General features: G+C 43.2%; 1 protein-coding gene across 2 annotated transcripts in view; it reads left to right on the top strand.

The window, feature by feature from the left end:
• The first annotated feature begins 5,182 nt into the window (after positions 1–5,182).
• The window catches only part of SSBP3 (single stranded DNA binding protein 3), a 226,274-nt gene continuing 206,806 nt past the window's right edge, over positions 5,183–24,650 (top strand). The window contains exons 1-4 of one of the 2 annotated variants that reach the window (XM_048496556.1): positions 5,183–5,542; positions 6,370–6,442; positions 6,695–6,756; positions 8,465–8,549. In XM_048496556.1, coding sequence (XP_048352513.1) covers positions 5,487–5,542; positions 6,370–6,442; positions 6,695–6,756; positions 8,465–8,549 — 276 coding nt within the window. In that variant the 5' untranslated portion in view covers positions 5,183–5,486. The remainder of the gene's footprint in view (positions 5,543–6,369; positions 6,443–6,694; positions 6,757–8,464; positions 8,550–24,650) is intronic. The other variant, XM_048496557.1, reaches the window with a different exon arrangement.

The following is a 24,650-nucleotide window of genomic DNA, read 5'->3' on the forward strand; positions in this document are numbered from 1 at the left end:
AGCCGGTTGGAAGTGGCAACCTCGTCATTGTGGCAGAGTTTTAGGGAGGGAGGGCAGGCTAGAGCCGAGCTCCACCCCCTGGGCTGTTCAGCCTCCTACAGCTGTCTGCCTTCACCACTGCTGCCTGTGTTGCAAAACTGCAGTTCAAAAAGGCTGGACTCATGCACAGGTTGGAGAGAGCATGCCCAGTTCAGAGCAGTGGGGCACCACTTTTCAAAAATGTGGTCAAGGGGTGCAGTTGCTCCACTTGAGCCCCAATTAGCTATGCCACTGAGACAACCAGTAAACATTTCTTCAAATGTATCAGGAGCAGGAAACCAGCCAGGGGCTTTGGATGATAATGGAAAAAAGACATGCTTAAAGAAGGATGGCAGAGAAATGTATTCTTTGCAGCTGTTTTCTCTGTGGAAAATGTGGAACACATAGCAATACCAGAATCATGGCTTGTAGGAAGAGTGTCTGAATCACCGAGTCAAACTGAGGTGATGAGAAATGAATACCACTAGAAAAACTGGAAACTAAAAACTTTGCAGCAGATCCATATGGCATATACCCCAGGATTCTTTTTAAAAAATCCTCAAATGTGAAAGTGTTGATCTACTAGCAAATATATGTAAATTGTCAGTAAAATCGCCTTTTGTCACATGCTACACTGAGTTGGCCACAACATGGCAAACAAAGTTTCATGTGGGTAAGTGTAAGGTAATGCACATTGGAACAAAAAGACTAATTTTAAATATTTGGTGATTGTGTCTGAACCAGCTGAGACTGAAAGGGATCTTGTGGCTGCAGTGAAAGCTCAATGAAAGTGTCCACCCAGAGTGTGACACTAGTGAAAAAGGCAAACTCTGTGTTAGGGCTTATTAGGAACGGGATTGAAAATCGAACAGCCAATATTATAATGCCCCTGTATAGATCTGTGGTGCAGCCTCATTTGGAATGCTGTGTACAGTTCTGGTTACTGTATCTCAAAAAGGATAATGCAAAGTTGGAGAAAGTATAAAGGAGGGCAAACAAGGTATTCAGGGGGTTGAACACCTTTCATATGAGGGAAGGCTGGAGTGTCTGGGTCTTTTCAGTCTAGAAAAAAGATGGCCAAGGGAGGACATGGCAGAGGCTAATACAGCGATGTATGAGGTGGAGAAAGTAGGTACTGGGAGTTTTTCTCCCTCTTCCAGAAATTGAAAGTACCCAATGAAGTTGTTGAGAAACAGGCGCAGAACAGACAAAAGGGAATAATTCTTTACTCAACAAGTAATTAAACTGTACAGTTCACTGGTAGTGGAGATAGTGACAGTCAAGAGCTTTAAAACTGGGTTAGACAGATTAATGGAGGCTCCTAGCCATGGTGATCAAAGGCTCCTAGTCATGGTGATCAAAGGGAGCATGAAGAGGAAACAAACCTCTGAACACCAGTACTGGGATACAGCAGCAGGGGAGGGCCTTGGTCTCTCTGTCCTGTTCATTTGGCCTTCCAGGGCAACTGGTTGCCCACTCCATGAAATAATGCACAGGACTAGCTGGACCACTGGCCTGACCCAGCAGGCCCCTCTTATGTTCTTATGCTAGGTACATTGCTGTAATCCCACTGACTCTGCTTAGGAGTGTACTAGTGACTCTCTTTGTGTAGTACTCAGAGCTGACGTGAAAGATCAAAAATATCAGAATGAAGGAATGTTGCTGAACAGTTGCACCTTCATGATGGGAAAAATAGGTGTTCTCAGGTAAGAGAAAATAACAGACATTCAGCATTCTTTGAAGCCTTACACAAGTCCAGGTCATCACTGACTTATGGGAACATGTCACATTACAATGTTTATGGAGTGGTTTGCCATTGCCTCCCCCAATTGCCTGCACTTTACCCCCAGCAATCTGGGTACTCATTTTACCAACGTCAGCCTTGAGCCAGCTATCTGAAACTGGCTTCTAGTGGGATCAAACTCATATTGCGAACAGAGCTTTTGACTGCAGTACTGCAGCTTACCATGCTGCGCCATGGGGGTTCTATTGTCAAGCCAAAGTCTTCACACAAAATGAGAACCACTGATTTGGGTCACCTCTGTCATGTCCAGCCTGACCAGACCCTTCCTTTCTGGCAATGAACATCTGCTCAATTCCTGCTTTACTCTGGACCAGTGCCATTTCTCTATGAATGACTTTTAGGTAAGAAATTAGTATGAATTAGTATGAATGAATGACTTTCAGGTAGGAAATGATGACTAAAATTTATTTATTTTCATTGAGGCCCAGCCTTTCTCCTCAGTGAGGACCCAGAGTAGCTTGTATCATTCTCCTTCTCCATTTTATCTGGATAGTGACACAGTCAGGTAAGGCAGGCTGACACTGTGGGTCTGGCCCAAAGTCACCAGCAAACTTGCATGGAAGAGTGAGGTTTGAATATGGGTCTCCTAGATTCTGTTCTGGAATTCAACACTGGCTCTCAATATGAAGAATAAGCATATCCATTATCTTCATCACCTTCTTTATGCCTCCGATGCAGTAAGTTTAGTCCACAAAAGTTTGCACTGCCCTTTTCGGCTTTTATCAGGAGAACCTTGTTTTCACCTAGCCAACCTACACAGCAATGACACTACTTCTCTCCCCCCCCTCCCCCCCCCACTTCCAAGTTTCATTTTAGGGAGGGAGATCGGAGCAGCCAGTGTTATTGTTCATACAGATGAACCCCTCTCAAGGTGTGTGTTTAATATAGGTATTGAACATGCAACTAAGAAGAAAAGCAACTGATCTTCAGGTCTGTATTTGAATTTTCACCATCCACACCAATATCTCAAGGCTAACCTTCACCTAAACTAGCCTATAAACTAATAATGCTCCAACTAGATCGCAGGAAAGCTAGCTTGTTTTTAACCAAAGGACTGGGAGAGGGCTTTAAGGAATTTCAACCCCAATAACTGGAAATCACTAATTTAATTATCGCTGGCTCACACGTAGCCAATGTTACAAAAAAAATGGCTGGAAACACTTTTTAAATATTCAATAGAGATTGCCTTTTACCTTCTATGTATTCCATACCACCGGGGGGGGGGGTCTTATTTAAAACTTGCATGTTTTCACAGCAGACTAACAGCTCTGCAGCCTTTTGAATGTTACCTTCCCCTGGAAGCCTCAGTAACCCCGCATAGCACAGATTAAATCCAGGCGAGTACAGCCCTCCGTGTTGTATCGGTTTTTTGGGATTTTTTTGCGGGGGAGGGGGCGGAGGAGAAAGGAAGGAAGCGATACTACTCCCCAAATGCCCAGATCACTTTCCATAGCTGCATAGGCTACGCGGCTTTTGCTACATGCAGAAGACGGCGTTTCCCCGCCCGCCTTTTAAATATGCACCTTCGAACATCGCTGAACTTTAATGGGCGTGAGCGCGCTTGTAGTTTATATTAACTCTGGCGTTGAGTTTTGCTTCTTCCCCGTTTTTTTTTCTCCAGGACACTGACCGAGCCTTTAATTGTTTGGTGATAGGCACGTCAGGGGGAGGGGCGATACTTGTTTATTGGAACAGCGCAGTAAAAAAAAAACCCCAACCCAGGCGAACAGTTTCTAGTCCCCCCTAAGGATGTATCCAAACAGGCAGCCAATCAGCACTTACACAGCTTTTTTCAGCTTGTCTTTTTTAAAGGGATAGTAGCAAACGGGGTTTTAGCACATTTAAAGAGAAAGGCACCCATAGGATTTTTTATTTTAAAATGGAATTTTTTCCCCAGCTTCTAAAGCGGTTCTTTAGGCGTCGGGAAAGAAATGAGCCGCAAATTTCGATCTTTAGCTATTAACTGGTATGGGAAAATGATGAGTTATGGTTGCTCGAAGCAAACGAGGCATTTTTCGAGGGTTACCCACGGCACTGGGGAGTTTCATCTCTGGGTTTGCATAGTTTAAAGCGTGTTTAAACGGCCCATATACTGTTTTGTTTTTTAAAGACAAAAGTGCCTCCAAACCCACATCTCTTGAGTTTTCTCCCCTGGCCGCTTGAATCTGTCCTCGTGCTAGGGGAAGGCTAATGCAATATTTTCTCTCAACAATTTTAGTTAAAAACAACACACCAACCACACACACTCCAACTTTTCTAGAGGCAACGTTGTGCTCCCCTCCCCTCCAAGGTGAAGCCAAAATAGCCTCAAGGAGACGAAGTGAGCAATGCGGTGGGAGGACTGGAGAATTCAGAGGACCAAGAAGAGGTTCAACAGCGTAATTTTAAATCGCATTTACTTGGACGAAGGCCCCTCTGAACCAGTGAACTTTACTTCCTTGTAATGTGTGTCCAGGATTAAGCTGAACGGCGACCCTGCTACCAAAGGGGCCCACATGTAAGGCCACCGACTGTCAAAGGTCAGGTCCCTGTGCACCGGGGGCACTGTTCCGGCTGAAATCCTACGCACACTTACTTACTTGGGAGTAAGCCCCTCTTGAGTTGAGGGGGACTCCCTTGTAAGCAAGCAACTCGCCCGGCAGACGTGCCTTTTAAATACGTAGGTGATGCTCCTCAGGAGGTTTTCGTACGTAATGCTGCGATCCTAAGGCTAGTAGCCCCCCTGAAAACGCGGGTGTTTTGTTGACTTTAAAAGGCTTGGAGGATCGCAGCACCTAAGCAAAGTTCTGTGCAAGGTAAGGAGGGAGCAGGTAAGGCATGGAGAGGAAGTCTCAGTGGCGGGACCAAAAGGGGACCGAGAGAACATGGCCGGGAAGCGAAAAACAAGAGTTGGAAGAACAGGCAGATGTAGGCACGGAAGACACCCCCCCCCCCCCACACACAAAAAAAACAGCACGCGGAAATGGAACTCCCGAGAGTTGGGCGAGAGGGGGCCGCAGCCGCGCTTCAGACCTTGGGGGGGGGGGGAAGGTGCGGGAGGCAGCGGGTGGGCGGTGGGGTCGAGGGAGAGTACCTCACTAGAGCAGGGAGAGCCAGGCAAGGAAGAGAACGAGGTCCCAACCCGGCCCTGGGCAGTGGGAGGTGGAGCTCCCGTCCCAGCCGGAGGAGAGAAGAGCCTTTTAGGAAGCCGCCCAAGCGGCGACTCTCGCCTTCTCCGCGGCCGGCCCGATCTCCCCCGGCGCCACCTTAAAGGAGCTGCTCAGGGGCGGAGCGGCCCTTCCCCCCGCAGACCGCCGATTGGCCGGGGGATGTATCCATTGTGGAACGTTGACGCCCGCCGCGTTCCTTCCCTAGTGTAGCCACGTTCGGTTGAGCCGGGGGCAGCCGCGGTGGCGGCAGCAGCAGCAGCAGGAGCAGCTGGGCGAGGAGCGGGAGCCGGGGACAGGGGCAGGGCGATGGGGTCGAGGCCGGGGCTTTGACAGCTGCGACCGGTTCGAGTTGGTGCAGCGGTGGCAGCAGGCGGCGGCGGCAGAGCCTGGGCAGGTCACAGCTGGGGGAAGGCGCGAGGCTCAGGGGACCGGAGAGCATCGGAGCACTACGGGCAGCCTCGGCGGCGGCGGCGGCAGCATCAGCTTCAATTTTCGCCTCTTTCTTACTGCGGACCATGTTCGCCAAAGGCAAAGGCTCGGCGGTGCCCTCGGATGGGCAGGCTCGGGAAAAGTAAGCGTCGAGGCGGCGTAGGGGACCCCGGAGAGATGAGCCCGGTTTCCTCCGGCAGGCATTCTCCTCGTCCCTTTATTGTCTTGGGGGAACTCGGCCAGCTGCAGGAGACGAGCCTGGAAGCTGCGATCTAGGACTGGGGGGACGGAGCCCCCTCAACCAGGCTGCTGCTGTGGAGTGGGAGAAAAGCTAAGGTGGCGGGTGTAAATGCACGATGGAGGGAAGCATGGAAGCTTGCATCGTGTGTCCTTTTGTCTGGAGCGTTTGTCCATCTGTGCGAGTAGAAGGGGCGAAGGGCTTTGTCCAGGCAATGAACAATCTGTAACCGCCTTCCCAGTCTTCCTTGCCTCGATAGCCTGCAAGTTGGGGCCGGGGGGGGGGGGAGCAAAGAGGCCTGGGCAGCAAAGGTTTTTGGGGAGGCTAGCTGCTCCCTTCACATCGTCTTGCATCCCCAGCCTAGGCTCGCACAGTTAGGGAAGACCCTTGCAGCAGCCACCGCTCCTTGGGTTGCAGGAGGCTGTAATGAATGGCCCGGGATGCTGCTGTGTGCAGAGCCAACGGTGCATGTGCCTGAAGTTCATTTTGTTTTCTTGCACTGAACTAGTATCAACTTATCTGGGAGGTGGGTTGGGGGCGCGGGGGAGCACTACTGTCTCTCTGCGGCCAGACAGGAAGGAAGTCCTCGTTCCCTGCTTCCTGGGGTTTAACCGGGTTGGTTCCTCACTCAAGGAAGAAGAGACTTGATGTGGAAGGGAGACAATTGCATCAAGTCATGCTTGAGGTAGTATTTGCTTTCTTTCTCCCACTCGTGTTCTGTCCTTTTACAGGTTAGCGTTGTATGTCTATGAATACTTGCTGCATGTAGGAGCACAGAAATCAGCACAGACCTTTTTATCAGAGGTGAGTGACTCTTGTTTACTTTTGACCCCTTTCTCTCACCCTGGTCGAGATAGCCTTTGTTTTCAGAAGCAGGCTCTGTGGTCTCCATTTTGAATTTTTTATCACCTTTTGCCATTTATTGCCAGTTGGCCTCAGAGCCTCCTTGGGGACAGGGGAAGTGAGTGGTGGTGGGGGTAGCGCCAGGGCAGTGACATCTTTCCTCCCTCCCTATCCCCCTATTGCCCCTAACCTATTTGCATGCTTTGTTTGCAGATCCGATGGGAAAAAAACATCACACTAGGAGAACCTCCAGGGTTTTTACATTCATGGTGGTGGTAAGAGCATGCAGCTTATTTCTCTTACCCAAAATAGAAACTTCACTGCTTAACTGTTTGCAAGAGGGAAAGAATGTCCTAGGCAAAAGTTTTGGCTTGATCTTGTGTTTCTATGTTGAGAAATAGACATAGTTGCTGTCTCTTCATCCTAGGTAGTATTCAGTTGGGGTGAAGGTTGTCCTTGGTTCTTTGAAGATGGTGGTGCAGGGTGGCTTAGTCCTAAAGGGGACCATAAAGTTCCAAGGGGTGTATGAGAGTGGCTCATGGGGTGCTGCTGATAGGTGCAAACAGCATTCCCCTCCCCCCTGCCAGTAGACTGTTGTTGTCAGTGCAAGGTAGGAAAGTGGCAGACTTGAGACACATCTGTACTTTTTTGTACAGTTTTCCAGGTTTTTAAAAAGATAATTATCTGTCTTTTGAAAGGTTTTCTGTGTTCACTTGAAAAAGCAGTTGGTTGTTTTTCTTGAGCTCACGTGCTTTTAAGATTGGAAAGCTGATAATACGCAGTAGGAATACTACTTATAATTTGGTCCTAAATGTGTTTCTTGACTTAAAGAGGAGTTGTTTTTGTGTTGCATTTATGGTGTGTCCGTGTAGTTTGACACAGTGCAGGAAACTTCTCAACATGAAATACTTGATATCAGGCTTGGTTTGAAAGATCAGGGCTGAGGTGGAGAGTGGAGGAACACATGTTGCTGAAGCAGTTGGTACCCTTTTCTATTTGGGTAACAGTTAATTGAGGAAGGAGAGGTTGGAGATGGAACAGAACCGAGAGAGCTTCTTTGTTCTGAGCAGGGAAATTCATGGATTTTTTGCTGTCTGTGGTTTGCTGTAGTCTTTTGGAGAAAAATGCAACTTGCAAGTAATGTTGACGCTGTTTGAATTATCAGGGTTTAACATACTTACAACTCCTATACATGCCATGTATATCAAGAACTCCCCCCATCATTTCTGACTCTCAACTTTTATCTCCCTTCCAAGTAATCATACTTGTTTAACTGCATGGGAAAGTTAAGTCAGTATCTAACTTAGAGTTTGGGCGCAATGGGTGCTATGTACATGATGGGTAGACCATTAATTTGGATATTGTGGACTCAGGCTTATATATTTGTAATGGCTAAAACTAAGGATAGAATCAATGCTGCATTGACAACATGGCATTTAATGTCAGAAATTACTCTGATGAACTCTGTTCTGATTTAAGGGACAGGTCCAACTATGGAGGGGAAGTGTTCGGATTTAAGAGAACAACATGACAGCTTGAATTAGACACATGTTGTGACTATGAGGGTGAATACAGTTGAATGTGCAGTAGTGTCTCAGAAATCCAAACATAAGGTTGTGTTTGACAACAGAAAAAAATATGGTAGGCCTTTAGCATGATGAACATTTTGACCGATGGAAAGATCTCTTTCTATCTCTTTTTTGAAAAAGGTGGGCGTAATTGGCTCTGGAAGTGTTAGATATTAGACTCATTTAAAAGGGTGTAAAGCATGCTGCATCTCGTTTTTCTATGTTTAGTTGTGTGTGTGTGGGTTCTTATGGAATAGATATGTTTAATTCTCAGCTAATTACTGAATATGGCAAAAGAGTGTTGTTTGTGACTGAGTTGTTGGAACGCTGAGAATGTTTGTACTAACCCCATTATAAATTCACTGTATGTTTTACAAATAATAGTTATTGGCTCCTCTTTCCTTTTACTCTGCAGTGTATTTTGGGACCTTTACTGTGCAGCTCCTGAAAGGCGAGATACTTGTGAACACTCAAGTGAAGCAAAAGCCTTTCATGATTACGTGAGTAACACATTTTTAATCCTTTCACCAGTAAATTTCAACTACTACAACACCAAAGCAAATGCAGTTTTGTAGGGGGAAGAAGGGTGTTTTCACTGCCAGCCAGATTTGACTGAGCAGTATTGTATGAAGTCACAGCTAGGGCATTGTGGTTTAGACATTTACTTTGAGTACTAGAAGGCAGCACATGTTGATCCAGTTATGTGATTGTACATCTTCCTGCTGGTTCACAGGGTAAGAAAAATGAAGGTGATATGGTGGTTTTACTTATCGTGTTGAAATCTCAATTGCAAACTTTCTGGCATGAGTACAGCTGTATTTGAATGTTTAATGATCTATTTCCCCCCCAAATTAAAGTGTAATCTAAAGGCTCTTTAAATCCTGCTTGTACTTAAGAGTCAGGAGGTTACTTGAGAGAAAGACAGAGACAAATAGCCTTGGTTCAAAATATTAGTACAAAGGCTTTAAAAATTTTCTTCATTCGTCTTGCTATTTCTTTCATCTTTATGGGGAAAGCACTGCAAAATGGTTGATTTGTAAAGGAACTTGGGTGTTGCACCCAGTGTTTTGCTTGAGGTTCAGGATGCTGTGTTTTTGTATTTGTGATGTGAAACAGTAAATGATTTATTTTCCAAATTAATGCTTGGGACCCTGAGATTACATAGCAGATACGAGATACAAGAATCGCGAATATTCTTTCTTAGGTTTTCAGAGTAACCATAGAACTACGAGCCCCAAGAAAGACTGTGCTAGAAGGTTTTTCATTGACCCTATCCTGATAACAGGGAGCATTGCCCCAAGCTAATTCTGCTTTATGGTTCTGGATAAATTTTGACGTGTCAGCTTCTTTGATACATCAATTCTGGCTTACCTGTGATGGCATAAAGCCAATTCCCATGAGTATGTAGATTTTGTGTGAGAGGAAAGAAGGAGGTATAGTGTCCAGATGATGTGCTTCATGGCTGCTTAAAGTAAGGTTTGCTATCAAGGAATTCTGTCTCATCTGTGCCCCTTGGATTGATTTTCAGTCTTCCAGTGGCCAAGCACACTGCAGAAATTGTAAAAGCTGGATTAGAATGGATGAAAAGTGAGCTTCTGGTTCTTGTACAAATTCCCATTGGATTGAGCAGCCTGGTTCAAAGTACATTTGCTTGGAGGGAAATCCCATTCATTCCTTCCAATAAATCTCAGCTGCGATTCACAAATTCCAAATACTGTGGGAACTGTATCTCCTTTGCTGTGGCCTCATGCCCCTCTGATAGCATCTGTCATCAGGAGCCACCTGGGTTGGTTCCTTGTATTGGCACTGCTGGAGCTCAGTGAAAGGGTACACGTTTAGTGGAAGAAGCTGCATCATTTGCCCAACTCGCATGGCTTTTTGTTGGGTGTTAGTAAGAGTAATGTAAGACTGGGCAAGAGGATGGTGCTTCTCAGTTAACATGTAAATTGTTTGTTGCTTCTTAGCAAGCAAACTTAGGATTCCAATATGCAAGCTGTAGTTCTCAACTCTTCGTCCCCAAGGCAGTAAAAAGTTCTAATAACTCTTGCAATATTATTTCCTAATGTTCCAAAAAATGGGAAGAACAATGAAATGTATGTGGCTGTTCAGTGTTTATGGTGGTTGTATTAAATCCCTGATGGAAGAATGCACTTTATAGAGAACCCACTATCTGGAATTGAATTTTATCCCCTGATGATGCCACGGCATCCAGAATCTGGAAACGTGTTTTCCCAGGAAGTTGGCAGATGATCAGGCATTGATCTGATTTTGTATTTTCAGAGTAATCCTGTCCCTAAGGAGATTCTTTTACCCTTGGTGGATAGACTTGGAAGTTACTTTTCTAACTTGTGGGTGTAAACATTCATTTTTACATCAAACTGTATGCTGTTACTCCCTGCATTAGCAGAAAGTGTCATAGCTTTAAAAAAAAGCTATGGGGGGGGGGGGGAACTGTAGCATACAGATTTAAGTGCAAGTAGATGTTTGCTCCCATATATGGGTCTGCTTTTTGTTCCTTTGCAAGAGTGCTTCGGTTTTCAACCTATCTCTGTTTTCCAGAGAGCTCATGGGTAGCCTTCATCTTATAGAGGAGACAGTAAGTGCTAGTGGTAAGAGGCAGGGTTTTTTCCCCAACAAAATAGTGTGTTAAGACTAGTGTTTTCTCCTTACAATAAATGACTGCCTTCCTCTTGAAGGAGAAAGCAATCTGCTGCTTTCAGGAATTCTTCTTGAGGGGGAGCCGAATGTGGCTTCACTCCTGATGCTGGTTTCCCCCTGTCAGAATAGCACAAGTTTATGTTCTGCTATAGAACTTTTAACTTGGCTTAATTCAAGGCAGAAAAGACAGAGTTGAAGAGGCTGAGTTATGCCATAGTGAGGAGCCTCCACCCCATACTCTGTTCCTCTGCTTGCTCCTCACTGGAAACGCTCGAACAGGACTGTCATTGAAAAGGTGGCAGCAAACAAGACTGAAGCCTAGCTGGAGCAAACCTTTCCCTTCCCTCAAGTCCTGACAGTCACATGGCCCATGAATGACTCCATTTGCATCTAGGTCCTTGCACTTGTCTATTTGAAGCGACTCTTGAAATGGTGCTTTCGACTTCAAAATGTCAGGAGAGTCTCTTATGACGTGCTCTGACAGAAGTGCGGTCAACATACTCATAGTTAGATCTTAAGCTTTATAAGGTATAGTGAATGTCCTACTGTGTGTTGGGAATCTTGGTTTTTCTTTTGTACCCTGTTTTCTGAATTACAGTAGCCTTTATAAAATCTCTCAGTTTTATGTGGTGATGTGAGAAGTAGGCGAAAAGTTTGGTGTATGTTTTGTGGGGATGCAGAGCATAACATGTGTGAAGGGGCTGCACTGGTATCAAAGATACAGTCATGTTACATTAGCAGTAGCCTTATAATAGTTTCTGAGGATTTGATGTATTTAGAGAAATTAATCTTTTTTAGCTTGGTAATAATTCTAATAATAGGCATGAGCGCATTAGATGATTCACATAAACTTCTTTAATGCATGTTGCTTTAAGCTTACAGCAAATAGACACAATCCTGATTGTGTTTTTTTAAAATTCTCAGTGTAATACACTTTCATAACAGCCTTAAGTACTTTACCTTTTTAGTTTTATTTATGAAGACTGATAAGAAGATTTTCTGTTCACCCTATTCTCTGCCTTTCCCCCAAATTCATTATACTGGTCATTTGTAAAGGACTGTTGGCCTTAAAGTTGTTGGCAATATATAACCATGACAGTGCTCCTTTATTCATATATTTACCAATCTATAAAGATGGCAGATTTCCCTTGCGGAATCAATGCTTTTTTAAACAGATGTGTGTCTTGTATTTTCATTTGAGTCTAGGAAACAATCGAGTTATAATGTGTTGAATGACTGTATTGGATATGAATAGAAGTTTGTTTTTTAGAAACACGGTATATGATTCATATATGCTAAGCATGTACTGCTAAAATGCAGATATCTTGGCTCTGATCCACTATGAAATTGTATGTATGTGTTTTGAGTACAGTTCTGCTTCATCAGGAGACGTTGCTATCTGATCTTTCCATGTGTGTACCTTGATGTGAAAATATAATTTGTATAGGAGGGTGTGTTGGGTGGTAATGGAATGAGGCTTCATTGTACTGAGGCTATTAAAGAACATCGGGCTAAATATAGAACCTTCCCACTTTTCCTGATGCTTAACTTGCTTTCCCTGCACAGAATCCCTAGTGCTGAAGTTGGACCAAAGAACACTTTACCTAAAAACACAGGAACACTTTTCCTTAAAAACAAACAAACTTACTACCCAGAGCCTGGGCTTCTAGAACAGTTGTTCTTTGCCTGACATAGGAGAGCTGGTAGTAGAAGATCTCCTGCATATGATTTAAATGGTAAGCCTTCTGAACTGCTAATGAATGAATGGTGACTCATTCAGAAAAGACTCCCAACCAGACCGGAGGATAGTTGGCTGTGTGATTTGGAATGACACAGTGTGGAGACATAAATGGAGACTCCAGGAGGAACATGCAGGATTGCGAGAAGATGTTAATGGCTACTGCTGTTTACAGTCTAAAAATGGTTTTTCATTTGGGGACCTACGCAAATCGTGATCAGAGTGGACAGATGACTAATGTGGCAGATGGGTAAAAATAAACTGCCTATTATGTGTTGTCAGGATGATTGGTGAAAAATCTTGTTTGAGCTTTTACTAGCTGTTGGCTGACTTCTCTGATTAAAGATATGGCTTACATGCATTTGAGTTCTTTTTTTTCTTGGTAATGGTAGAGACTCAAGTCAGGGAGTTTTTACTTTGTGAAAATATTAAACTTGCAAGTACCCAGCCCATGTTGCATGAAGCGCAGATACTGACATTCTGAGCACGGTGAAGTGCATTTAAAACCTGGCACTGTTTCCTTTGCATGCTTCTTTCCCATTGTTTGTAGTTGAGGTGTGGCTACTTGGAGCAAATCTCTCCAGATCAGTAGGCTGGGGAGTACTTGCTTCGAAGGACGGGAAGCCATGCTACATTAGCAGCCTGGGCAGCAGCACTTGCTTGCAGAGTAACTTGCATTTCATTTTCCAATGATGCTGTGTGATAAATGGAAGCAGCAGGAGTGGCAAGGAGCTTTCTCGAAGATCATTTTTAATATAACAACCCCAACAAAAAGCTTTCATTCTTCTTGTCTTTTGGTGACTTAATTGATTCAGGAGAGTTCTGAGGTGGTTGAGCTGTGCTGGCTGACTTTGAAAGGAGTTCTGGATGTTGGGACACTGTGTGCCAAATTGCAATCTGTAGTGTAAGGAGAAACAAAAACCTTGTAACAAAAGGGGATGAGTGTATAATGTTTGGAGACCACACAATCTGGTGCTTTTTCACTGTGAGCTGAACACCTAATATTCTAAATACAGGCTTTTAAAAAAAATCTCAAAAAATTTGCCCGCACTTCAGAGGAATTGAAGACCAAATTTGTGCCAGAAAATAACCAAACCTGGGAATGTGAAACTGAGGGCAGTTATCTGTGTTCAGAGACTAATTTTTGTTTTTTGCTTTATAGCATGAGGAAAAGAATCTACTTAAATGCCCAGTGTGTGTCATCCTCCTATTTCTGCGGCCTTAGTCCATTTCAAGTCCACTGACTTCTGCGATGTGTGGAAACACCTGATTTCTATTCTGTCTGTACTAGAATTGCCTAGAAACCCACTTTAAAATTAGCTAAAACCTAGGTTGATTTGAACGCCTGAATAAAGTTATTTTTTAAAGTGTGAGTTTGATAGAGTTGGTTTCAGTTCTCCCAGTGTCTTTGGATAGAGAAGAAATGCGATCGAGCGTCACGTTTTTAATGCAGTGTTTCAGTGGTTTCAGATTGGTGAAAACATTGGGGGGGTGGGATCCAAAATGTGCTTCCAATTTCAGTGTTTCTGTGCATTTCCAAAAGAAAATGTTATACTCTCTCTAGAGGGTTAGCGCTGTTGGCACGGCTGCCCTTATCTTGCTTCTAGGCAAAGCCCCTCGGTAAGCATGCTCGTATTACATTGTGGCAGTGTTGCCAGACACTCTTTGTTGCCGGTTTTATTGTGCATCTTCTGAGCTGGTGAGCTACAAAGGGATTGTACAGCATGACAGGGAATTTCAACCACCGCGTTATCTTGGAATTGGCCAATTGATGATTGCAGTTCAGCGTTTCAACATTGTGAAAGCCAATACAATTTGAGTTAGCTGTGATGACTGCCAGTTTAAATACCGCAGTGAATTTCTGTCAAATAGCTAATACACAGAATGGGGAATTGCAGAAAACTTGATCACTAGAACCAATTTAGTCGATTTTGGCCTCCAGCTACAGAAAATGAACTTAAATCTAGTTGACTGTTGCTACATACTTTTTGTGGCATTATTCTGTTTGTGCAGCGTCCTCGGGGTGTAACTTTGAGAGACAGTGCAAAAACTCAGAACAGCTTTTAACCTAGGAGGTTCTTTCAGAAATATTTTTAGAATTACACAGGGAGATTCCAAAAAGTGCCTGACGCTTTGTGATCTTAGTCTTTCAGAAGCACTGTACAGACATTTTAAAATTTATTATCACTGAAAAATATGTATTTTAGAATTGTATGGTGCGGCCAAAGATTTTTTTGCGGGGACTGGTGATCAGTGCCAGAAAGATTCTATTACCCAGACACTATCTCAGCCTACCTATTTGCTTCAGTGCAATAAATAAATAAATAAATAAATAAATAAATAACCCCCAAAACCCAGTCTAAATATAAACTTCTTCCATTTTTTAAACATACCACCAAACATTGTTTTGTATTGAATAGTTAATTATAATCTTCCAAAAAAAGAGAGAGAAAGAATGATTTAGTTGCCCACTTATTCAGAAGCAATGGGTGTGACATAAATATTTTTTCTACATGACTTAATTGTAATTCCTAGAAGAATGTGACAAGAATCCATTTCTTCACAATGGGTCCATCTCCTTGCTGAAATGAAGCTTGTATGTATTTTAGCTTCCTGTATTGGTCTGACTGTGGGAGATCTAATTCAATAAGAGTACCTTTGAAATCCTGACAACTAACAGGTACTCATTCAGAACCCAGATCTCTGTGGCAGGTACAACCTTCGCTGAGTACAGCACAGCATATCTGGATCATTTTCCAGCTTCACTCTTACGTTCTGCTAATTGTTCTTATAATTCTTTTGTAACCCAGATTTACGTACTTTGTCATTGGTTTATTGGACATGCTAGTTCTTTTCAAAGTTACAAAGTTAGTGCATCTGTTGAGGATGCTCAAGTGTCTGGTTTTTCCTTTTGCCAGGTGTTGCCAAGGGCTTGTGCAGATGAGCACTTAAGAGAGTAAAGAAGTGCTAGTTGTCATTCATTTGTTTGAGGCAATCCAAGTGTCTTTACCAAGGTAGCATGTCTGGAGGTGGAATTCAGCATTCCTCCCCAGCACTCAAGCAACAGTGTCTTGTCGCTAGCAAAATGCAATTCTCCTACCAGATAGTGATGCTATTATTAGATGTATAGTGCGGTGGTGTGAATATCAGCAGTGCTTATTGGATCATATCTGTAATGTGAGAGATTCTTGTCAGCTTTCCCACTCCCTAGTGTCTACTTCTGAGTTTTTAACTTATTTTTGCTTGGTATGTCTATGCTTGCCATGTGACTTAATGAGAAAGTTAGAAGAGTGGTACCTAAACATGTTTTGAATAAGGGAACAGCAGCCAATTTTTTGTGTGGCATGGATCTCTGAACCTCAAGGCAACCCCCTCAGCATGCTGGCCTGCTTCCCTCCCAATCCTGTTCCCCTTTTTGAATGTTTTTAGCCGGGCCTTCTGAAGGCTGTTCTCCACAGGGAAAAAACAATTTCAATTGGGTGGGGGAGGGGAGTAACACATGAAATGTCCCACTGGGAATTATTGGATTAGTAAACCTAGAAAGCATACTGAACAAAAGTGTATATGTAATAAGTAGATGAACAGAGATTTGGGGGTGGTGATGACTAAAAGAGTTGGTGCAGCCTGTTAAATTAATGGCTCATGGTTTGAAGTAAAGAAAGTGCCTGCATTGCTTTGGTACAGAAGTCCAGCTCTAGTAACTGGTGTCTTCTTAGCAGGCTGAAGGATGTGTTTGGAATGTCCCTGAAGCCAAGCTTCTGGGAAATGGAGAAAACAATGAAGAAGGTAATTTTTTTTAACCCATTAAAGCCTGGGACAATTTACGGTTTCCTGAAGCATCTCGTACTGCATAGACCTTTAGAGTTCTGAACAAATGTCGGGACAGGTGTGTGTGTGTGTGGGGGGGGGGAGCAGGAAAATCATCTTCTGAGATACAAGAATAGGAAGAACGTTTTTGAAAGAGGGATATTTTTCTGTTCAAGTTGACATGTTTGTCCAAGGAGCTAGAATGGAGTATACTACACATTCTGTATCAATGAGCCTTTAGGTTAAGTCTCTGGAAACTATTTTTTAGCTTCAAGATCAGCTGGGTGATGAAGCCAGTTACTGAAGGAAGACTTTTGGGGGGAACTTTGTGAAGTAACAACAGGAGAAATGTTGAATTTAACTCATAACATTGCTGTGTATTTTTGTTTAATGAATTGCCTTTTCCAACTCCACAGCTTTCTGCGTATCACCTTTCTGTTTCCTTTTAATATGAATACTGGGCAAAATGCTTTACAATCACGAACTCCTTTATTGTCGGTACTTGCAGAAAATAGATTGTGTTTTCCAGATGTATTTGTGATGAAGGGGTTAATACAGTGGTTCTCAACCTTCCTAATGCCTTTAATACAGTTTCTCATGTTGTGGTGACCCCCAACCCTAACATTTATCCATTTTAAAGATGGAGAACACTGATGCAGAGAGTCTTAGGCAGCTCCTGTGAAAGGGTTGTTCGACCCCCAAAGGTGTCCCGACCCCCAGGTTGAGAACCACTGGGTTAATGCATTTATAGAAAGAGTCTAGTAAAGAAAATGGTGAGAACCCTTGCAAAGTTTGGCTGTTCCTGTCAGTGGGTTTGAGGATGACACCTTGGCTCCACAGAGCACATGGGTCCTTAGGCTATAGGAACACAGGGCCCTTCAAATATTTTTATGTAGGTATGGAGTCATTCTTCTATACAAAGCATGAAAGTTAAAGTTTCAAATGAGTCCAGTACAAACTGAACAATATTCTTTTTACTCTGTTTGGAGAGAAGTAAAGTATGCTTGCAGGAACACTGAGCCTGTTATTTATAGGTTGCATTTCCACCTACTCCTTGGGCGTATATTTCACACTCAGACATACAGGAGGTAGGTAAAGGCTGAAGCAAGAGACATGGGTTTATCGCCTTCCTGCGACAGTTCCTCTAAAGGTACACCATTGTATCCCAGAAGGTAGTAGACATGACTGGATAGTGTGGTAAAGCGCATGTTTTGCTCACAACTAATTGCATATTCAGTTTCTGTCATTTCTACTGAAAAGCATGTCTGGTAGCTGGACCAAGAGGGAATACTGCATGATGCCTGGGAGAGTTGCTGCTAATGAGTGTAATTCATGTTTTACTGTCTCACGTTGAGTTGTGTCCAGCAAACCCACATGTAGAATTCAACTTTCCTGTCTCCTGATGTAGTGTCCTGTGCTCCTCAAAACATTGTATCTGGGGTTTGATCCCCAGAAATGACTTTAGGTGCGATGTGGTAGTCAGCAGTGGGAGGGTGGAATAGGCCATAATGGGAAGCATCTGATGGAAGACGAGCCTTGAATTTAATTAGCTGAATCCAGTTGTTGGTCTACAACAGCTTGAATTGGTATGGTGCTGCATCTCCTTTTGAATTTAAGGGGAGGAGCAGCAGTGTGCTGTCTAATCCCCAAATTACTTACGGTTCATTGCTCCCTCCCCCAGAGTAAGTGCATTGTTGAGCCCTGGCTTAGTTTTATCACCAGTAAAGGACCTTTCTGTTTCCAAGGGAGAGACAGGACTTGCACGGAAAACCTATATCCCAAATGTTGCATGGGTTTAACTCAAACCTGCTTAATATCATACAATAGAATGACAGGCAGTAATGTATGTTCAAGCATGAACCGTCTGTGCTAGAAGATTTGAAGTGACTGTTTGTGCTTGTGTGTATATATGTGTGTTGTTTTTCACATGTGTGTAAGTGGTAGTGATATGTGACTAATTACTGGTGGTGTGTGCCTTACCCTAGCGCAGTGATGGCAAACTTTTTTGAGACCGAGTGCCCAAATTGCAACCCAAACCCCAATTATTTATCGCAAAGTACCAACACGGCAATTTAACCTGAATGCTGAGGTTTTAGTTTAGAAAAAAAGTTGGTTCCCTCTTCCTCTGCCCCACCCGCTTGAGCAGGGACCATGCGCACTGCTCTGAGTCTCTCTAGTATCTCTGCCTCCTCTGCGCCCCCCCCCCCTCGGGCAGCAGCCACCCGGAGCACAGGTACCAGGCCCGCCAGCCGAGTCCTCCCTTCTCACTGTGGTGCGCACATGTCGTGCTCAGTGGCCTAGATGTGTGTGTGCGCGGGGTGTGTGTGTGATTTTCCGTCCCCCACAAGACGAACTCTGTGTGCGCGTGCCCACAGAGAGGGCTCCGAGTGCCACCTCTGGCACCCGTGCCGTAGGTTCGCCATCACTGCCCTAGTGCATCATAACAGGTACATGCAACTATATATGAGAATTCTTTCTTGTACTTTGAAAAAACCCATGTAGTCGTCTTTATTCCAAGATGGACATTTAAGTGTATCTCATTTAGTTTTTAAAAATGAACTTCTGTTGATTCTCTCTTAATAATAATCCATAGCAAATAAACCAGTGGCAAAGTGATGACTTTGCTATGGAAAACTAAAAATGCACCATTAAAACACCCTTGTGCATCAACATTCATTGTAAAAGGTTGGCCTGCTTTAAAAGCTTTCCTTCTAGCTTGAGAGGCAAGCACCTTTTTGTTTGAATGAACTAATTTCCTTAAAACAAGAGTTATTCTGGCATTCGACAATTGCCCAGGAGCTGCAAAAATGGATGGTTGTTGGAAAGCAGTTCTTCCTTTTTTTAGTTGATATTGACAAAACCCTGAAAGCATTAAACCAGAGGTCATGGCAAAGCGCTTACGCTGTAGTCTCTGTGATTGGGGAGCCCAAATATTTATCCTGGTCTGTCCCTAATGAAAACAAATTGTCAACAGTTGTTCAGTAACTGACTAAATTAAAATCTGTAATTAGTCAATTAGATTAAAGAGTTGGCACAACCTGATTGTATCATGCTGGTTAGGTTATTAAGAGAAAGGGTGTGATTTTTAATTACTGAATGCTAATTTTGACAGTTTCAAATGGAAACAGACGTTTCACCCCCCCCCATACACACACACACACACACACACACACACACACACACACACACACACACACACACACACACTTCCCCTACCGTACAACACTTTCTCTTTGTGCAAGAAGGCAGCAAAATGTAGCTCATCCACAAGAGGTCTGAAGTTTTTCTCTCTAAATGCAGAGGGTTTTCATCAGGCAGATCCTGTGGTTTGGGGGGGAAGTTGGGATGAATTTTGGAATGCTTGTTTTTTCCCCCTATCATGTTTTTATGATACATACAAGAGGAAGTAGCCCTCACTTACGTATTTGCCTTCCTGAAGGAGGTCTACACCATGGATGAGTACTTCCCATTTAGTGAAGCGAAGCAAGCCTTTATTGGCAAAGACAGCAGTACAACAATAATAAAAACAGATTAAAAAGCATATACAATACAGGATATAGATGTTAGGATGAAGGAAATCTACTGGCATTTAGTAATTTCCAGGAGAAAGTCTGCCACTATCATACAGAGAGAAGGATCAGGGTTGTCCAACAAGTAGTCTAGTGTCTAGTGATAATCTACACTTTTAGTGGAGACATTATCTGTCGGGGGCCAGGAGAATGGAAAGGGTCCTAGGGCATGTGTGTGTTTGTCACTGTTTGCATGGCAGATTATTTTGCCTGTGATCCTGTGGGTGTTACAAGCTGGCCTTCCTGCCAAAGTGACTAAACAACTTGCTCAGAGATCTGGGCTGGATGTGCTCCCCTTTCCCCCCACATTGTACTTTGACTTGCTAGAAATCACTTGTAATCTGCTGTTGGCTTTGGTTGCTTGTTAGAGAAGGCATGGGGAGGGGACAGCTGTGCAGTTCTTTATCTCCAGCTTTCGCTGCTTAGAGATGGTTGTGAATGGTCTTAGCTAAGGGATGTGTAGTGTTCATAGAAGTGAGTCATCCCCCCACTCCCCAATTCCCTGCCTCTGTGGCTTCTTTTTGTGCCAGCTTTGATCACTGCTAGAAGGGGGTGAGTCTGTGACTTGAGAAACAAAGCCAGTTTGGGGCCATATTGCTGTCTACATAAAAGCCTGCTTATTTTTGTACAAGGCATGGGTACCTCCTTAATTCTTCCCTCCCCCTTATTTTTCAGCATGTAAAAGCCGGCACTTGGTCTGGATTGGCTTTGAGGAGTTCTAGTGTACATGTCTCTCAGTGTTTGATGTGTTTTGTGCTTCTGTGCTGATCCAGTTTCCTTGCCTTCCTCCAGTTTCTGTGAAAGGATGTGTGTGTCTCTTTAAGGGACTGACAGATTTGTAGCTCTAGGTAAATACAAACTTTGTAAACCTTCCTTCATTTCCTTTCTATGGTCCCTTTAGGGGAACAAAGAAACTCACACAGTTCACATGCAAAAGACTTCTCCCACTGCTATGGAACTTAAACTATCAGTGTTTCTGTCCCAAGGCCCTACAGCAATGAGAAATGTTCCTTAATAAGCAACAGAAATCAGGAGAAATCAGTCCCTCCAATTCCTACAGCTGGCAATTAAAGACTGCGTTAAGATGGTGCAACATGTCGAAATACGACTCGGACTTTCCTTTTCTGTTGATCATTTCCTTCCTTTCCTTGGAAGCTTGGATTTTCTCCTACTTTTTATAATACATTTTCTGTATCTCGTATAAACACAGCCTCTTGATCTGAGGATATCCATTACTGGGTCCTAGAAAATTTTCGTATTTATGAGTTCTGTACATGCACTTGCCTGTTTCTTATTAATGGTAGGCAGCTTCTAAGTGGAATGAAATGTAGTGTTTCACGCATTAAAACTCTCATTCCCTCTTGCAATCATTCTGACCAGCACAAGTAGCTATGAGCGTGGGTGGGCTTGCCAACAAAAAGGTGAGTGTTGGTGGGGACAGCAGCAATGGGTCCAGCCACTGCTCACTTTGGGGCGTGCTGATGCCTGCCACACCACTCCCATCCCTGACCTCCATGTCTAACTGTTTTACAAGATGTGTGTGTTCTTTGGTGGTAGCAACACCAAAGGGAGGGGACCAACTCTGGTACCCCCCCATTTATTTATTTCCTTTTAAAAATTTGATCGCTGTCTCACACCTTGCTTTATATGTGAATAGGAGTGTTTACAAGGTTAAAAAATATGATTGCTCTGTTGAGTTGAAGGTGGTTCTCGAAAGTGACAGATAAAGGTGAAGAGCTCCAGTGTAGAGAACTAGCAGTTCTACTTAACTGCCCTGTGATCTTGAGAATTTCTGTAGTATGTTTCTGTACTCCTTTCTACTCTGAAAGTCTGTCTGCTGTCTTATACAAAGACAGCAACAATGTTGGTATGATAGTAATAAGAACCCAAAGAAATGCCTTTAGACTAAGGCATGCTAAACACAAGCACAATAGAGGACTGAAAAGGGATGGTGGTTTGAAGAAAGTTGAGGGTGGTTTGCAAAAGCATTGCTTCGCATGTGTTGTTCTCTCTCTGTGCTCCGAATTGGCATTTGCATGTTTTGGAAATGATGCACAGAGCCTGTTTCTCTTTTTGCCATGAAGTCACAGATGATTATGTGACTCTGTAGGGTTTTCAAGACAAGAGATGTCAGGAAGCGGTTTGCCATTTCCCCTGGAAGCTTCACAGCCACTGTACTGGTGCCATGCAGAAAAGGGGCTGCCTGGCAGCAGGAGCTCTCCTGGGTTGCTCAGTTCCGCACAGCACCAGGGGACACTTAGAGGGACTATTGCCTACCCCCGTCACAATCCTGATATTTCTTGAAAGTCTCCCATCCAAATACTAGTCAGGGTTGGGGCAGAGAGTGTGGCTGGCCCAAGCTCACCAAGCAAGCTTCCATGGCATGAGTGGAAATTGGAACTTACGTTTCCCAGGTCCTAATTAGACACTTTAACCACTGCACCACGCCTGTTTGCCAGAAGCAACAGTGGGATTGGGGTGGTGTCACTGTCAGCTATCTGCAACAGCCACATTCAATGGAGCACTTGATCTGTGTTTGTTGTATAATAGGTGGAGGGGTACCTGGATCTGAGTAGGGAAAGCTGGCATATAACATGCCGAGTGCTCTGAAGAAGTTATCTACCATTACTGTTGGTCTTTTTGATTTTTTTTTGACAAATGATTCTGCTACAAATGATTGGGCAGAGCCATCTATTGGATTTATTGTCTGATTCAAACCTAGGTCTAATATAAAACATGCCTTCTGTGTAACATTTTTGTGCTTTGTGTGGTAAAATATATACAATATAACGTAACTGGAACAATAATATTCTTGGGAGAGTGTTTTGCATTTATTCACAAGTAACTGGCTTGCATACATTTATGAATTCCTTTTTTCTTGGCAGACAGTGTACACATTAGACAGTATTTTAGTGGATATCTTCTGACAAAAAATTAGGAATTTGAAAGGGAAAATTGATTAAAGTTATTAAATTAATCACAGCTGAAAAATAAAAAACACATTTTCACATATTGTAAGAATGGTTGAACATAGTAATTTTGATACTTTAAAAACTTAATATTTGTTACAAGTAATATTGTGATAAAATAGGATTTTGTGCTGGCTAGTAGAAAATCAAAGTTGGCTGCTGAGCGTCTGTACAGTTTATGCTGTTTTAAGATGGTGCCCATCAACATAATTTCAGAAGTATTTTAGAAGTAATTATTTCTAAATACCTTTTGCATGTTAAATAGAAAAAGAAGAGTTTAGATTTGTATCCTGCCTTTCTCTCCTGTAAGAAGATTTTAAGAGGCTTTCAAACTCCTTTCCCTTCCTTTCCCTGCAACAGACATCTTGTGAGGTAGGTGGGTCTGAGAGAGCTCCAAAGAACTGTGACTAGCTCAAGGTCACTCAGCAGGCTTCATGTGTAGGAGTGGGGAAACAACCAGTTCACCAGATAAGAGTCTGCTGCTCTTGTAGAAGAGTGGGGAATCCAATCCTGTTCTCCAGATTAGAGTCCACCGCTCTTAGAATCCACCAATTGGGAGGGAGGGAGGGAGGGAGGTAAGACTTCAACAATTTGATCACTTGATTAATATAACTGAGCAGTTGATTGCATCCAAACAAGTAATATTTAATTAAATCTAGATTAGATTACTGCAATGAGCTCTATGTCAGGCTGCCCCTGAGAAGTATTTGGAAACTTCATTTGGTACAGAATGCTGTAGCCAGAGTGTTGACTGGAGTGGGTTGCAGCCACCATGTTACTCCAGATTTGGTCCATCTTCACTGGCTCTCAGATTGTTTCTGGGCACTATTCAAGGTGTTGATGATGTCCTTCAGAGCCTTGTATAGTTTGGGATCAATATACCTGAAAGACTGCCTAGCCCCTCATGACCTGCCTGACCATTGCAGTTATGTTTGAAGACTCTGCATGAGGTACCTGTGTCGTCTGAGGTTATACAGATGGCAACCCAGTCTAATCAGTCATGGCACCAAAGCCCTGGAACTCTCTTCCCAAGGAGATTAATCTGTCCCCTTCTGCTTCTATCTTCTGCCAGTGGGTGAAGACTTTTCTTGTTTTGCTTGGCTTTCTCTCAGTGATCCTTCTATCCTAATCAATGTATCTTTACTCTGTTTCATATGTATTTTAACTCTGTATTTAATTGTTTTAACAATTTTTGTTTGGGAGGAGGGTTGATTTTAATGGTTCTGGAATGTAATTTTATCATATATGCTTGAAACTGATAGCCACCTTGGGGGCCTTTGTGAGAGCAGAGAGGTGAGATACAGATTATGTAAATAAATAAATAAAAAGTGTAAAGTTAATGGACTGTATCCCACCATTTAAGGGTGCCAAAAGTTTTCTTAGACTAGGTGATGATTTCCATAGCAGGCTACTACTGAGGGGCTTCTGACCACTGGGAAAAAAAAAAGGCCATAGCAGGAGGGAGGGAATCAGAAATCACCACCTCTTAAGAAAATATTTTTTTTAACTGTGTGGTTGGAAATGGGTCATAATTTTCCCATTTAAAGAAGACTACAATCTCCTTAAAGTAGGTGTACGGATTCTAGATCATCACCACAATGATTTAGGATCATAAAATTTGTGTGTTTGTATTAAAAATATTTATATCATGCTCTTTCATTATAAAATAGGTCCTTATAATATTTGATATGATGTCAGATTCTTGCATATTCTGGAGGAAAAGGAATGAACTCCCAACATTTTAAATATAAGCTCACTAAATTTGGTTTTGAGAGGCAGAGAGGGTAAGCACATTTCTTCGGTATGTGGACACAGACATGGAACTATATGCAATGTTACCTTTTTGCTGAACATTTGGAA

The sequence above is a fragment of the Sphaerodactylus townsendi genome, linkage group LG05, assembly GCF_021028975.2.
Source record: "Sphaerodactylus townsendi isolate TG3544 linkage group LG05, MPM_Stown_v2.3, whole genome shotgun sequence".
Taxonomy (NCBI): domain Eukaryota; kingdom Metazoa; phylum Chordata; class Lepidosauria; order Squamata; family Sphaerodactylidae; genus Sphaerodactylus; species Sphaerodactylus townsendi.